The 16,537-nt window shown below is 38.1% G+C and overlaps 4 protein-coding genes across 5 annotated transcripts; 1 reads left to right on the forward strand and 3 right to left on the reverse strand.

The window, feature by feature from the left end:
* Window positions 1-1,209: 1,209 nt before the first annotated feature.
* Window positions 1,210-4,607, forward strand: LOC133725400 (uncharacterized). The gene is made up of 6 exons (XM_062152648.1): window positions 1,210-2,041; window positions 3,488-3,540; window positions 3,662-3,749; window positions 3,850-3,948; window positions 4,241-4,368; window positions 4,472-4,607. The coding sequence occupies exons 1-6, from the start codon at window positions 1,562-1,564 to the stop codon at window positions 4,506-4,508; spliced, it is 885 nt and encodes a 294-aa protein (XP_062008632.1). The 5' UTR covers window positions 1,210-1,561; the 3' UTR covers window positions 4,509-4,607.
* A 1,220-nt stretch (window positions 4,608-5,827) lies between these two features.
* LOC133725397 (receptor-like protein EIX1) lies at window positions 5,828-8,909 on the reverse strand. 2 transcript variants are annotated; one of them, XM_062152646.1, is made up of 2 exons: window positions 8,494-8,909; window positions 5,828-7,917 (listed from the first exon to the last, which is right to left on the reverse strand). In XM_062152646.1, exons 1-2 carry the CDS (start codon window positions 8,813-8,815, stop codon window positions 5,867-5,869), a joined length of 2,373 nt encoding a protein of 790 aa, XP_062008630.1. In that variant the 5' UTR covers window positions 8,816-8,909; the 3' UTR covers window positions 5,828-5,866. The 2 variants fall into 2 exon arrangements, with proteins under 2 accessions (XP_062008630.1, XP_062008629.1); XM_062152645.1 differs by having other exon boundaries at window positions 5,828-8,909.
* A 201-nt stretch (window positions 8,910-9,110) lies between these two features.
* On the reverse strand, window positions 9,111-13,626 carry LOC133725399 (uridine/cytidine kinase UKL1, chloroplastic-like). Its single transcript, XM_062152647.1, has 14 exons — window positions 13,240-13,626; window positions 13,064-13,155; window positions 12,892-12,961; window positions 12,670-12,788; window positions 12,456-12,552; window positions 11,695-11,774; window positions 11,325-11,519; window positions 10,847-10,930; window positions 10,702-10,762; window positions 10,404-10,464; window positions 10,066-10,159; window positions 9,888-9,960; window positions 9,614-9,696; window positions 9,111-9,527 (listed from the first exon to the last, which is right to left on the reverse strand). The coding sequence occupies exons 1-14, from the start codon at window positions 13,412-13,414 to the stop codon at window positions 9,381-9,383; spliced, it is 1,431 nt and encodes a 476-aa protein (XP_062008631.1). The 5' UTR covers window positions 13,415-13,626; the 3' UTR covers window positions 9,111-9,380.
* Window positions 13,627-14,595: 969 nt separating this feature from the next.
* Window positions 14,596-15,733, reverse strand: LOC133740738 (senescence-specific cysteine protease SAG39-like). The gene is made up of 2 exons (XM_062168684.1): window positions 15,317-15,733; window positions 14,596-15,193 (listed from the first exon to the last, which is right to left on the reverse strand). The coding sequence occupies exons 1-2, from the start codon at window positions 15,696-15,698 to the stop codon at window positions 14,601-14,603; spliced, it is 975 nt and encodes a 324-aa protein (XP_062024668.1). The 5' UTR covers window positions 15,699-15,733; the 3' UTR covers window positions 14,596-14,600.
* Between the last annotated feature and the right edge of the window lie 804 nt (window positions 15,734-16,537).

The following is a 16,537-nucleotide window of genomic DNA, read 5'->3' on the forward strand; positions in this document are numbered from 1 at the left end:
TGTAATGTGCGATTGACATACTTGTAATGTGCGATTGACAGTATAACTATTATGTTTTGCCGTTTGTATACATGATGTAACCCTATATAAACCTCATGGTGAGATGAATACAATACAACATTTTTTGTAATTCTCTACAACAAAAAAGATATTCACATGATGAAAACATAAGAAATTAATACAATAACCAAGTGATAGAGTGTTTACATTTCTTACTGAACATTCAATCTCGAGTACATAACAATGCTTGAACGGTACAAAGAAGCAAGCTAGCTAGCTAGCTCATGTGGTCCAAATATCAAACAGTGAACTAGTAACATACTACTCACTACAATGAATCAAGTTTAATTGATAGTATCTAATTCATAGGCATAATGTACCTAGATGCAAACCTCTGTTTGATATGATTAATCAACCTGTGTATTCATCTGCATCCTTATATGCTTAATTGAAACCCATTTATTTGTATATGGCAGCCCTTAGCTCTAAAACAGTGGTCACCCATCCTTGTATGCTCTGAAAAGTCAGGACAGTCCTTGGCTCTAAAACAGTGGTCACACTCAAACCCATGCATGCCTTCTGATAATCCGAGTAAAAACTTTCACAAGGTGAATCAAGGGATTCTTTTATTGATATCAACAATACAACATGATAGCTACAAGCCTACAAGCAACTATAATGTAATAAAAAACAGTACTATAGCTATAAGCAAGTAGAAGACTAATAATGTCTATACCTCAAAATTGATATCTTCACCTTCAATTTGAGAAGAAACTCTCATCCATGGGTTTCGGGATTAGACCACTTTCCCACATACACATCAAATAGGAAGACAAAAGGTCAGTAAAATGCTTCAATTCTAAAGAATTTACATCATAAAAATTGTTATAGGCCTACTCTACATGACTCGTGTAATCATGTACCCTAACTCGAAAAACACCTATAAATCCCGATAACCCTGATAACATACACAAACTTGTGAATCTAAATGCCGATCTATAACATCATGCGGAAGAGGTCGAAAAGAGGAAAACCCTATTTACTCATAAATATCGCAAGATACCTAATTTTTTTTTTTTTTTTTTGAGAAATGAGTGAAAGATATTTAATCTCCCAATACATTGTATACGAGATTAACCAATCCATGGTCACCAAATGAGAATACTTATTTGGGGTACAAATACTACGAAGACTAGGCACAGGTGTGGCAGAGCTTGTTATGGGAGTTACAACACGACACCCCTATCTTCCTCCATATGAAAGCAAAGTGTGAGACTTGAAAGTGATTAAAGATAACTCAAGCTTCAAACTTGAAACTTGAAACCAACCAGCAGCAACAGCGTACTTCTAGCAACCTCTTCTGGAGTTTCCCTCGCTTTGAATCCAAAACCCCCCACTTTACCCCAACGACACAACTCACCAATCACAAACAAAGCTTCCATCTTTTCTCCTAAAGCCTCTGTCTTTCTCTCTCTCTCTCTCTATGTCTTCGTGAATGACGCGTTTTCATGGCGGCTTTATCCAATTCGGGTTCTGAGATTTCACCAAACGCAACACACCCATGTCCAATCTGGGCCTTTTCGTCTTCCTCTTCACTTTCTTCATCGCCATCCCTTTCTTTGTTTTCGTAAAGCTGAGGAAAACAGAGCACAAGCAACAGACCCAGAATGACCTGTTTGAACTAAAGCGGTTTCTGTCCGAGACTTTGGCCGAGACCACTCAGGTAGGCAATGAAAATGACCCGACCCATTTGGCCCAAAAAGGGTCGGGCTCGGAGGACGAGGAGAGGGAAGGGTCCGGCGGCAATGAGAAAGTGAAAAAGAAGAGGAGGGCCAAGAAGAAGAATACATCACATTTGGAACAAGATGGCGGTGGTGGGGAGGATATGAGTGAGAAAGGGAATTCGGGTCCTCAGATCAAGGCTGATGTGGTGTGTTTCTACCCGTTTACGTCATCCACTAGTGCTACACAAAGAAAGATCAAGAAACAATATGATGAGCTTATGAAGTGTAATGCATCCAAGAAATTGACGCTCTCTCAGGTATTTTAAAATGGTTATAATAGCCTTGTGAGACGAGGTATGCATATAGAGTATTAATGTATGTGGTTTGAGTTGTTGGTATTGTCTTGCTGCTGACTTGTTCATGATGATGATGATATGTAATGGTACATATTGAATTTAGGCTGTTAGTACTTCTCCTGTTGAGGTACATTTGAAAAATGTGGGAGATGTACTTTCATGTTTAAGCTATCAGATTGTGTTAGATAATTGTTTTGTCAAATAAGTTGGCAAGTTGTATAAAGAGGAGCATGTATCTGAGCTCCATAAAGGCACTCCATGATACTTCTTTTGCCTTTGTTTTTCTAAGTAGTTGAGTTAACTTGTTCAAAAGGTTGAGTTAAGCATCAAGAGTGCTAGCCTCAGATTTGGTTGTTCTGTTATATAAGTATAGACTGTATAGGATTAACTTTAGTAATAATTTTATATGCTTAAGCACAAAGAGGTGTGTGGCATCACCAGTGTGAAAGGGAGATCATAGATAGTTCTTACATGTGAAACAATAATGAGACCATGTTTCTTATTTTTTTATACTGTTGGGAGGTTAGGGTGTTGTGAGTTGCTTGATTTGTCCCAATGAACTTGACTTTTGATTTGATGAGTGGGCAGTTCTTGAAAATAGTCCAAGTCCAAGCTTGGAAATGACCTTTGTTTTGATGTTGTTTTTATTAGATGTCCCAAGGAATCATTTGTTTCCGGCATTATGTGATTGTTGGCAGACTTCAGATTATAGTTTATACCTTAAGCTCACATTGAGTCCAACCTTTGAGGTAGAAATGAGCCTACTGAAGTTTAGTAGTTACCAAAAGGACTAGCTTGGTTTCACTTTTTAACTGTGCTAAATGACTTCAGGATATCAGTTCTGGAATTAATGCCTAAACATGTATGATATATCAGGCTATCAGCATCTCTGTTCCTTACAAAATTTATTTGTTTCTGCACTGTAAATCTTAATCTATTCTTGTATAAGAATCGGTTAGATAACTTGAGCCTAAGAGGGTTTGCCTCTTCAGGTCATCTTATTGTCCTTTAGTCTCTGAAAATGTCTTCATCTCTAGAGCTTGCTTGAGAATGAACGAAGTTAGATGTTTGTGTTCTTGACAGTACTATATGAGCAAGATTTTGAACTTTTCTGTTTGTAATTGTTAGAAGTGTCTCATCATAACCTTTGTGATTTCTGGTTTCTACTCGCAAGAAAAATATGGTACATTTGAGATAAATTAGAAAGAGGCAGATAGCCGAAAATCCATGATATTGCTCTTTGTTATTCTCCGGTTTTAATTAATTGTGCATATATTCCAAACTTCTTAAGTTCAGATTTGCGACTAGTCAAACACATCCAATTTACAGTTCAATGATAGAAAGATAGTTAAGTAACATGCAGAATCACCTACAATGATATAATTGTTTTTGTTTTCTCATATGCAGGTTGGACAGTTTGCTACTTGCTTAGTTGAGGCTAGAAATGAGCTACAGCACAAGTATGTTCTCAAACTATTTTCAAGAAGCTTAACTTTCTCCTTGTTTTTTATTTTCAGTATCACGCGTGTAACATGGACTGTAATTGTTTTAATATTGCATCACCTTTCCCTTTTTTATCAGGGCTGATGCCATTCAGCGTAAATTCACAATAAGAAAGGCTTTACTATACAAGGCAGATAGATCTTCTTTTGACCGCCTTCGTAAACAGGTTGGCTGGCTGACCAAAATGATTTTGAAATTTGGTAGTTAAGATTGTTATCCAAGTACTTGGGTTATCTATCAAGAGGATTTATGCGTTGATATTTCAGATATGCAAGCTAGAATTAGAACAGAAGAGACTGGAAGAGGATGCATCTGTCTACAATTGGCTCCAACAACAGCTTAAGCTTTCACCAGCATACAAGAAGGTATCAATATAACCCTTTCTCTATAGTTTAAGATAAAAGATTTTAGACATCTCTCCAGGTCATGCCATTGATGATGTTGGTCTGATTTAAATTCATGTCCTAATTCTCTTAGAAGTCATGACCGAAGAAGTTTGGAAGTTTTTTATTTTATATTTTCTTTATATGGGATGAAACCTGGTCTTCACAATTTTGTAAAACTTGTGTCTCCTCAACAAAAGAAAATTGATATTTAATTGAAGTGTCACTCTTCTTATAAGATAATCTGATGATTGTTTCTCCTTTATCATGAAAGATGCTTGAAACTAGTGCCTGCACGGAGTTGAAGACCAAATCGAGAGAGCAAATGGAGAGTAAAGATGTGGAGTTTACTGGAATTTCATTTGAAGATTTCCTGGCACAAGAAAAGAAGGATTCATTCTGGTTGGTGGCTAATTTTTAATCCTTTCTTCTTTTCCCAATATATCCGTATCCTTTTGCTTTGGCGTGACTCTGTAATAATATCACATTGTAAAATCATATGCAGGCAGAAAAACATGAAATCAAGATCATGCTCAAGCTGATGACAGTGATTCCAACTTCGCTGTGGTCCTTGTGGTTGACACTTTACTGGGCATCGGAATATATATTCACAAAGTCATGCATATTGCTGTTTCTCTTTTTACTTTTTCTTTTTTAGAGGATAGATAGTCATGGATTTCACCTAACATGAATGTGTATACAAGGATTTTGACAGATTATACACTTATAAGCTCCTGGTTTGCCTCAGATAAAAAAAAAAAAAAAAAAAAAAGCTCCTGGCTTGCCAAATTTTTGTACCCTACCATTTCCCTTTGTTGATTGAGAATATATACAGTAACATTATACCATGTCAAAAGAAACTAGAAACCTTTTTTTTTTTTTTTTTTTTTTTCGCAAGCATGAAAAGCTACCCCATGGTCACATGGTGCAAGTTTAGTAAAACAAGGTTTGATATGGAGAACTGGGGATGGAAGTTCTACTAAATTTTGATAATTGGTCTGGCTGTGGGATATCATAATTTAGCCACCGATCCTAGTTATATTAATGCAGATAATTGGTTTGCCTTACTTGCCTGCCGCAGTTGTTGATCACATCCTCAGAACTACTGATTAACGATCTATTGCAAAATTTTCTTACTGACTCCTTGTCTGAAAATGGAAGGAGGTTTAGCAGCTTCATATACCCAAAAAGCTACAAATCTTTTCTTAAGAGTCTTCAGAAATGAGCACAGATGGAAAGAAAGCTAACTAAAGATCCTAGTTGTCATTTCTGTGAGGGTCATCAGGAGATGTACTTCGCCTACTGTGTGATTTTTCTAGAGCTCAACATGTTTGGAAGTGATGGCAGGCACTTTCTTTGTAGACTGGGAACCTTAAGCCGAGTTCCTATATATAAAATTGAGTTCTAAGAAATTTTTTATTAGTTTATTTGTGGGGAATATAAATGATGGAATTGTAATTTCAGCATTTAAAATTTGAAATTGTTCGATCCAAACATCCGGAGTAATATGATTTGTTTATGCTTAATTTTATTTGGATGTTTATGGATACAGCATATGCTTATTTTTTTACCCTGTGTATTTACCCCATTGAATGACGGACACATGATAATTGATCACGACAAAATGATCCCTTGATTAATAATAGTTGGCAACGATTTGGCTTCAATTTCAGAAAGAAGAAAATAATAATTTGTGTGTGTTCTACTTGGTATAGTTGTATGTACTAATGTACAGGACTAAGAGTAATGACCATGGCGTGCAAAGGTAAAAAGAAGAGAAGATGTAAGAGGTTGTAGTTTAGCTTAGAACAGAAAAGCTTACAAACTCTTATTAGGAACAGAAAACAACAAGCTTACTCCAGAATGACCAAACAAAAAAAAAAACAAGTTTGAAGTAAAACTACTTAAATTCCCCCTGGTATTTCCGTATACAAGCAACAATCATTTTGTCAGTGAAGTGGAAATATTTCTTCCTCCAAGACTTGCTGATGATCAAACTCCCACAAACTCCCCAGAACCCCATAACGAAACCGATCACCATGCTGATGATGAAACCCCACATTTTAAAGCCAGCGTCTTCTCCACCTTCACTCGGACCCTGAGGAGTTCCGCCATTGACTTGGCAATCAGGCAACGGATAACCACAAAGAGCGGCATTGCCTTCATATATTGATGGATCAACCAGGCTGTTAAACTGGTTGCCTGTTGGGATTGTCCCAGACAAGTTGTTGTATGAGAGGTTTAGATGATTCAAGAATGTCAATGAAACCATACTCTGTGGAATGGAACCTGAAAGCTGGTTTAGTGACAAATCAAGAGTTTCTATTGACTCCATGCGCCCAATCCTTGATGGAATTACTCCTGTCAGATGATTCATGGATAAATTCAAGGTCCACAACTTTATCAGGCTCGTGAGCTCCCTCGGCATCTCACCTGATAAGTTATTGTTTGAGAGATCTAGGCTATTAACAAGATAGAGAGTGGGATCGAAGTCTTGCACTCTTCCTTTTGCCACTACCTTCAACTTTCCCTGGTAAAGGTATGATGTATCTTTATCTGAGAATAAAGATGTTTTCAAGCCACTCAAGTTACCAACACAGCGGGGAATATGACCAGACAGGTTATTGTGTGAGAGGTCCAATATGTGAAGATTGGAAAGGCCACACAAGTTTGAAGGAATGCTTCCGGTGAATGAGTTGGAACTCAAGCGTAAAATCAACAAAGAGAGCATGCTTTCTCCTATCCACGCCGGAATGTTTCCAAAGAACTTATTTTCCCCAAGATCAAGACTCTTCATGCCAGTGCAGTTTCTCAATGAAGGAAGTTCGCCTGACAAGTTGTTACTAGAGAGAATCAAGTACAAGAGTGAACCAAGAGAATCCATGGATCTTGGAATTGTACCAGAGAGGCTGTTGTTTGACATATCTACAATATACAAGAATGGTATATTGTTCCAGAAATGAGGAATTTCACCAGACAAGTAATTATTTGAGAGAACCATGGTTGTCAGTAGGCTTAGATTACCTAAAGACAGGGGAATGCTTCCACTCAAACCGTTCCTAGAGATGTCTAAATCTGACAAGGAGGGCATCACATCACCAATGTTCGAAGGAATTGGCCCTGAAAAGAAATTATCCCTGAGGTCCAGCGATGTAATGTTTGATGACCAAAGTGGGAGGGGCCCCTCAAACAGGTTTGAACTCAAATCAACAGTAGCAGGATAGCTGAACCTTAGCGAGTTAGGCACCTTGCCGCTTAGTTGATTGTAAGCAACATCTAGTTCATCTAATAACAAATCTAACTGCCAAAACCAATCTGGTATGGTATCTACAATCTTATCATTATTGAGGACCACCGTGACAAGCTCAGTCTGATTTCGAAGCCATGCAGGAAATTTGGGACCCAGTTGGCATGATCTAAGGTTCAAGTATCTCAATTTGAAAGGAGGTATCCAATTAGAACTAATGTTGAAAACTAGGGAAATGTTTGGGGAGGCTTTCTGGATTGACACGTCTTTTAAGCTTCGAAGTTTCAGAAAATGAGCTTCTGTTACAACACCTTCCCATGTGTTTTCAGAGAGATCTACTGCAACGAGTGATGAGAGCTGCCCAAAACTTTCTGGGATGACTCCACCCAGTTTATTTCTTGCAAGGTAAAATTCCTCCAAAGATGTCAAGTTTCCAATAGATTCTGGGATAGAACCCTGAAATGAGTTGGACCACAACGTGAGGTGTCTTAACTTCTTAAGAAGTCCCAATGAATTAGGCAAATTTCCTGTCAGACTGTTATAACCTAAATCCAACCTCTCTAAGCTGCTGTTTGTGCATGTAGACAAACTATCAATGAACTCAGTTATCTCACCAGTAACTTTGTTGATTGAAAGTTCAAGAGACTGCAAATTGCATAGCATTCCCAAGTTTCTCGGCAACTGACCTCCGATGTCTGAATTCTCTGACAAATCAAGGTTCTTCAGATGAGTCAAACTACTCCCGAGTGTTTCTGGAAGTTCTCCATTGAGATTGTTCATACTTAGGTCAAGGCTGACTAGTTCAGTCAGATTGAACAACCAGGGAGAAAGTGTGGAGTTGAAACCATTGGCAGAGAGGCCAAGAACCAAAAGTGATGTGAAATTGATATGAGGAAGAGTAGGTGGAAGGATGGAAAGTCCACAACCAGGCAAATGCAATTCAAGAAGTGAAGGGAGCATATTAACAGTGGGAAGCCAATATGGTGCAGCCTTGGTAAGGTTTGCTCCTCCCAAGTTAAGAAACTGTAAGGAAGAAAGACTGGAAAGCCATCTGAGATCACTCTCAGCAGCATTATTACCGAGATCAAGATGAAGCAATTTTGAAAGGTTTCCAAGATTGGCGGGAATTACTCCACCAAATGATGCACCAGATAGATTGAGATATGTTATTTTTTCTAGTGATCCAATGAAACTTGGAAGTTCTAGACCTCCAAAGTTATTCATGCTCAAATCCAAGTAAACCAAATCTTTCAAAACAAGCAATGAAGGATTGATCTCACCTCCTAAAGCATGGAGTGTTCCATCATCACTCTCCGAAACATCTACATACGGGTTGCGAAGATTAAGGCTGTCCACGCGTCCAGTTGTCTTGTTGCAGCCTATACCTCTCCATTTGCAGCAATCTACTCCAACCCAAGATGAAAGCCGGTCTGAAGGATCAGCGAGTCCCTCTCTGAGCTTCAGAAGGGCTTTCCTCTCGATATCCATGCAACCTACATTAGCGTCTGCATGGCAGAAACCAAGTGTGACTGTGTCAAGGTATGAGGTTCCTGACAGTAGTAAAAGTGAAAGAAGCAAGAACGATGCAGTACTGTGTTCCATGCTTCTTGCGTTCTTATGATGGTATTTAGACTAAAAAGATATCTATGCAAATATTCAAAAGAGTCCTATATATACAGAACCAATGCAATTCATTAGTCAATGTGATGCCGACCCTCACCCAGACATTGGAAATACGATATATATAACCTGGGGACATTTTCAACCTTAGGAATCAAATATACATTTTCGACCCATATGTTTGTCTTGTTCATAATAAGTAATAACATTCAAATGGAAAATAGGTCTATTAGTCAATGAAAACAAGGCTACACTGTACAGAGCACAGACCAGACCCTCGACATCCCAATCCTGGCTATATTGCTTTGAAATTTCCGAACTTTTACAAATTGCATACGAGGGCATTATGATGCCACTAACATCACAATGTTTAAATACTGCAATTTGACCGATTCAAGCAACCGAACCATAATTAGGACATAAGTGTAATACACCATAATTCAAAAGTTGAGTCAGTAGCAGGAGTTGCATAAACAAATCTCCTTGGTGCTTCTGTATCACAATCTATTTCACTTGCCACAGCCCAATTAGGATCACTTATCTATGATCAATCATCCGTGCCGAAGTAACGATCACCAAATTCACCCAACCCTGGTATGACACGAAATTCTTCATTGAGGGCAACATCAATCTCTGAAGTGACGATCTTCAAGGATGGAAATCGTTTGTAAACACAATGAATTCCCTCAGGAGCCTAAAGCAGAATAAAATAGTGGTAAATCAGCGTAGTTCATATCGTAAATACTAATACGTAATCAGCAAGCATCAAGAAGTACTCACAGATATAAGGTTTAAGAATATTATATGCGATTCAGGAACCCCCTTCTGTATGAGTAGTTCAATAGCCTGGTTAGCAGAGTTACCTACAAGTCACTCAGATTGGTATGGCATTTCAATCATCAGCAAGTATACATGTTTAAATATGCTTCTATTAAGATAGGCCATATTTTGGGCAATTAGAATACAAAGTTTTCTTAATCACCAACTACTTTTCCTCAGTACATGCAGAGAGCAAAGATGGAGAACCAAGCTTATAGAAACTTAATGGAATTACCTGTAGCAAGTACAGGGTCTAGAAGCAGGACATGACGCTCTGAAATATCCTTGGGGAGCTTCTCATATATAAGCTGCTTGAGGTGGAATAACTCAATTATACAGAAGTTTTATCAAATTTGAGAAAGGAATGCTTAGTTCTTGGCAAAGTCATTCCTACTTCATAAACATAATGTCACCTGTTTGCCATCGTCTCCATCACGATGAATCAAGATCTTCCCAATTTTTATTCCTTTGCAACATGCACGTAATGCATTTTCCATGCTCTCACCACTAACCATAACAAACAAGAAATGGTTGTTGGTATGTGCAAACAAGAGATCAAGATACATAAAGGATATAAACATTTATTATTATCTTCCAGAGCACCTAGAAAAGCGCTGAAATAGAATTGGATACATCACAATTCTACAGAAAAAAGATGGTAACCAACCCAGTTACCCAGGTATTCAAGTGCACAGGTCTGATTGCCACATAATTGTAACTTCTGAAAATCAATACCTGATTTAGAGCTCACCTTCGAACAATTGAAACTCCACATAATTTCTTGCAGAAATCAACCCCAGTATACACAGATCCTGAAATACAAGAAAAGACCAAATTTAAGGACATGCAGATTATTCCTTCTGCAGAACATGTCTAAATGTGCAGAGACAAAAGTAGACACAACATCCCATGAAAGACCAGACAGAAATATAAGCTGCCACTATCTGTCAGTGACCAAACATGTATGAAGCTTCATAGCCGGTGATTCATATAGAGATGCACATAAATACAAGTAATAAGAAGAGGGTGGCAGAACATAATGGGCACACCTGGTGGAGTTATTACTTGTTTCTCTGTGAATGGCAAATGACCAAGGCCATGCTCCACAACCTAGAGACCACATCAAAGTATAAGAACATAGAAGCTGAACTACAGTATAAATGAAACTTGAGTAAGGCGTGAAACAAAAATTACCAGACGAATTAGGCGATCCGAATAAAATACAAAATCATGCTTTGATATTTCTCGGTCTCGAATCAGTGTATGCATGCCTCTAATCTGTAATATGAGAACAACTAGATTAAGGTCTATGAAATGTGATTGTGAAATCATTTCAGAGCTAAAAATTACAAGTTTAGAGTTTGGCATGCCTAAATTATAGAAATGTTCCAAAAAAAAAAAAAAATAACAACGAAGACTAATTTAATCATCTAGTATTGAGTCAGTCACAAAAAAACATTTACTATTAAGAGTCTGGAGTCAAAGATGCAAGAAGCTCAGGAAACAAGGTTTAGCAAGGTTTCTTACTTTTATGCTCTAGCAGATCAGCAGTAATTAACTTTTACTAGTGTCCCAAGTCAAAGCCAACATACAAAGTTTTGACTCCCAAAAAAAAAAAAAGGGGGTGAAGAATATGCTTACAACACCAAATAACATAAAACAGAAGGCATACCTGAAATGTGGACTGTATAACGTACACATTAGGATATATTTTGCAAAGATCATGCTGACCAAGCTTTGTCCGAATATGTTGTACAATTAAATCAATAGCAACATGGTTATCGCCTCCCCGGGGAATGATCACATCAGCGTACTTCTTTGAGGGGAGAACAAAATCATCAAAAGCAGGCTTGACAAACTTGGCATACTGCATGATAAGCATAACGCTCTCGATGTGATTTTTCAAATTGAAAGATCACTATAGTCATACTCTTCTCTAACAAAACTCAACAGGAAACATGGTTATGTATTCCCAATCTTATGAACTGAGCGATGCACCAAGTAGTCTTGTACAAAGAGATTGTTCAAGAGTGGGGCCTTACCTGCTCAAGAACAGAGTCAATATCCCTGCCCCTCTCAACAGTGTCTCGTCTTATTCTACGAGCAAGTCTGACATCAGCATCTGAAGGGCAAACAAGGAGACAGCACACATTCAGAGAGCACACATACAAAGAGATTCTTTACTTATTTAATTTTTCAAAATGAAAAAAGAGAAATGAAAAGGTGAGGCTGATTTTGAGTAGTGCATATAGCTTTTGGCATAGCCATTCACATTTCTTTTCAGAAGTTTTAAAAATAAAAGGTTAGGGTAGATGAGATACTAAAGAAAACTTGTACTACTTTTATAAAAGGAATTTATTTATTTATTTATTTTTGTAAAAACCTACAAGCTGATAAGAGTATTATTTGAAATTTGAAAAAAAAAAAAAAAACAATGAAGATATTCTATATGGCTTGGCTAAGAATAAAAAGTATCATTAACCATCCAAGCGCCTATGCCACCATGGTTTCTATTAAGCAGTAGTTTACAAATTAGCAACCTTAACATCAGTAGGCAGTATGAGAACTTACAAGTCAGCTCTGGAGTTCCGCGCATTTTCTTAACCAGGTTTCATAAATATATTTATATATTTTCTTTTCATATTTGATTGCAGAAGCAAATCTTTCTAGACTCTATAAAACCATGTAATTTGACATATCAAGACCACATGGTGTGAGAACCTAAATAAGGATGCCATGCAAAAGTGCAAAACATAGCTAATTATGAAAAGTGACAGAAGAAACTAGACTGAGGAGATCAAACCTGTGTCGACAAAGATCTTCATGTTCATCAAATTACGGACGCGCTGGTCATGGAAAACGAGAATCCCCTCCAAGATTATGACATCAGAAGCATTCACCTGACAAAAAAGTAAACAAAATGCATCCAGAGGTCAAAGAGATGTGCATTCACAGGTCACTATTAGCAATAGAAACTATAACAACAACCAATTTTAGAAGCAAAAGAAGCTCTATACCTGCCGAAAAGTATCAGAACAGCGTCGATGTATCTTAAAATCATAAATTGGAACATGGACAGACTGCCCGCACTTCAGCTTTTGAACACATTCTAACATCTGTTCGGTGTCAAATGCATCTACAAAAACAAAACGGAACCATGAGATACTGAAATAGAATTTTAGCACAACAAATAGTCTACTTCCACTTGAGAGTAATTAAGTTGGATTTATAGTGATTACCAGGATGATCAAAATTATACTCATGGACTCGTTCAGACTCCTCAGGTGTCAAACCACGGTAAAATGAATCCTATAAAAAAAAAAGTGACCAAATCAAACAAGTGTTGTTCAGAATTTATAGTGAAGGTAATCAATTGGAGGCAGAAAATGCAGAGTAATGAGAGCACTGAACCTGATTGACAAGAACGACGCGATGATCGTGAAGCTGCTGGATGATCATGTCGCACACAGTGGTCTTGCCGGAAGCCGTACCTCCAGAAACACCTACTCGAATCAATCAATCAATCAAATGCAGTAGCAGACAGACTGAATCAAATGCTGAATTGCGAAGAGAGAGAGAGAGAGTACCGATGACGAAGGGCTGCTTGGCGGCGTTGGAGTCGGCTAGGTTTGAAGAATCCGCGGCAGGCAAATGTGATGAAGGCGAAGAAGATAAGAGGCCGTCGAGTCGGAGGCCCGAGAAGTGGGGCCCGGACGCTCTCTCCATCCGGTAGTCAACGGTGGTCTTCGTCTCCTCCTGCATGGTGGAGTCTCTCTCTCTCTCTCTCTCTCTCTCTCTCTCTCTATGTGTGGCCGTGTTTGACACACACGAATCAGACTGGAGAAGGTTTATATACACAGCGCCACCACCGCAACTATATCCTGTTAAACAAACGCGGCCTTTTCAGTATCGGAATCACAAAAACGGTGCCGTTTTTGTCACGATCGATCCGCGCGCCTAAGATTTCTTTTTGGTCCTCTATTTTTCTCTTCTTGGTACAAAAATGTTCAATTCGAGGAATGTGCTTTGCAGGGTCCAGATTCTTTTTCCGTGGTCCTTTTTTTTCAATACGTGAAAATACTAAATCTGATTTTACCTTGCTCGCTTTTTTTTGAAAGGTACTTCCTCATTTATAGGAGGGTAATTTTGTTCTGCTGCTCATTTGATTCGACTTTGGAGGAAAGAGCGTTGTTAGATAGAGGAGACCGTTATTTAGCATCTTGGCATGGAGTGAATTTTTGGTCTCGTTTTGGTTCGCAGGTTTGTCTTTGAAGGTTAAATGCTTAGGTATGTTAATTTCCTACATAGTATCAAGTATCATGTTAACTTCCTTGAACATGTGATGCTTTAGCTTCAAATGCTGAGCAAAACGAGAATGAGGACTAGTATATAATTTGCGTCCATTGGTTAAGATGATAGTTTCATTTTCACTTTGCTGTACTTGATAAGGTCATGGAATCACTTCTTCGGTCATTCCTCTAGTTGCAGCAAGCTTACTAAGTTCATCTGGTCAATACTAGCTATATAGTACTACGAAAAATTAGTGCATCTAAACTTCTAACAGTCATGTAACCTCAACTTCAAGGTAATTGTTATAAAATGCCAGCAGTTGCAACAATAACTTGCTTTCCAACAAACCAACGGTGAGTTCGATCAGTTTGGACTTGGGGACTCGGAGTGGAATGACACAATGTGAAGTGAACTTCTATAATGGAACCAAATGGTGGAAGGATGAGTGAGATTTCAAAATCTCAAATTACTTCTTCTCCTCATAGAAATAGGTCATGATCTATATATAGAGAATCATACATAAACAAAACATAAAAAGAGTTCTTCATTTTTGTGATGACACTAGTAGTTTTCTTACAGATATATATGGTAACTTTTAAGCATCATAAGCACAAGCAGTTCATGTAGATATCATAATATTCACTGGATGGTATATTACTTATGCAGTGGGGTAAGAGGCTGCCATAGCAATACCACACAGACCTTCCTGTGCAGCAACATCTCTTTGCATTCTTATGTACCCTTCTTCACCCCATTGTGCGCCCCATGAGTTCTTGACCAACCAATACTTAGTCCCATCATCACTGACTCCATAACCAACAGCAGTAACACCATGGTCTAAGCTTGTTCCACAAGTTCCTGTGAAAACACCACTTGAATAGAATTGGAAATCAGATCCACTAGCATCAATGGCAACAAAAATGGGTTGATTAGCGACGACCTTAAGAAGGGCATTTTCACTATTTGCAGGCACATCTTCGTGACCAGTTATTGAGGCTGCATGGCTTGCTTCCTTCTGGGCATTGCATGTACCATCAACACCAGTGTAGGGGTAATTAGCCTCAGTACTAAGTCCATGATTTTGATTGATGAACTCAAATGCATTGTCCATCAAGCCACCCTCACAACCTTGGTCTTCACCATTCACATCACAGTCAACCAGCTCTTGCTTGGACAAAGAGATTAGTTTACCTGTAGTAAGTTGAGTGATTCCTTCCATGGCTGCCACTGCTGAGAAAGCCCAACAGCATCCTGTATATAGATATGACAAATTCTTACTAGTTAGACTAGTATTCTTTTATACTAAAAAAATGGTAGTTGTTTTATCATCTATAAATAATAATGTTCTAGCTAGATGCTTAAATAATTACGTACCACATTGGCCTTGATCCTTGACTGGGGTTACAGCTCCTTTCTGTCTCCAGTCTACAGTAGCTGGCACAGTAACTTTTTCATACTTGAAAGAAGTGGTCTTTCTGGAACATTCATGACCCTTGAATCGATTTCTCAAGGCAATGAATTCTTCATTTGTAAGGTCTGCAAATTGATTGACACTTAATTTGTAAGGTTTGCTTGCATCATTGTTGGATGATTCTACAAATGCTACATTTTCCTTAAATATTAGGAAGCGCTTCTCCTTCTCGTTGATCACTTCATAGACACGTCCATAACGAGCCATCCATTGCTCGTATCTCCCATACATTGATGCATCTTGGAGAGTGCGAGAAGTGGCTTCAGAAGACCAAGCCCCAAACATCACGAGGATCAAAGCGAAACATAGACATTTTCCGAGGTTGGTGAATTCCATGGTTAGCTAGGATATGATGAAGTAAATGAACTAATGAGCAGGTATATATACAATGAAATGGCAGACTGCTCAATTTATATAGAGATCAGAGAATGGAACTTGCTGTATTATCTCTGTGCCCGAAAAGTTGATCTGCCATAGTTGTGCTCCATAAAATGTTCTGATATGGACTGTTGCTCTTAATATATAATTTGCCCGAAAAGTGAATTTTTGGTCTCGTTTTGGTTCGCAGGTTTGTCTTTGAAGGTTAAATGCTTAGGTATGTTAATTTCCTACATAGTATCAAGTATCATGTTAACTTCCTTGAACATGTGATGCTTTAGCTTCAAATGCTGAGCAAAACGAGAATGAGGACTAGTATATAATTTGCGTCCATTGGTTAAGATGATAGTTTCATTTTCACTTTGCTGTACTTGATAAGGTCATGGAATCACTTCTTCGGTCATTCCTCTAGTTGCAGCAAGCTTACTAAGTTCATCTGGTCAATACTAGCTATATAGTACTACGAAAAATTAGTGCATCTAAACTTCTAACAGTCATGTAACCTCAACTTCAAGGTAATTGTTATAAAATGCCAGCAGTTGCAACAATAACTTGCTTTCCAACAAACCAACGGTGAGTTCGATCAGTTTGGACTTGGGGACTCGGAGTGGAATGACACAATGTGAAGTGAACTTCTATAATGGAACCAAATGGTGGAAGGATGAGTGAGATTTCAAAATCTCAAATTACTTCTTCTCCTCATAGAAATAGGTCATGATCTATATATAGAGAATCATACATAAACA

This window comes from Rosa rugosa, chromosome 1, assembly GCF_958449725.1.
Source record: "Rosa rugosa chromosome 1, drRosRugo1.1, whole genome shotgun sequence".
Taxonomy (NCBI): Eukaryota; Viridiplantae; Streptophyta; class Magnoliopsida; order Rosales; family Rosaceae; genus Rosa; species Rosa rugosa.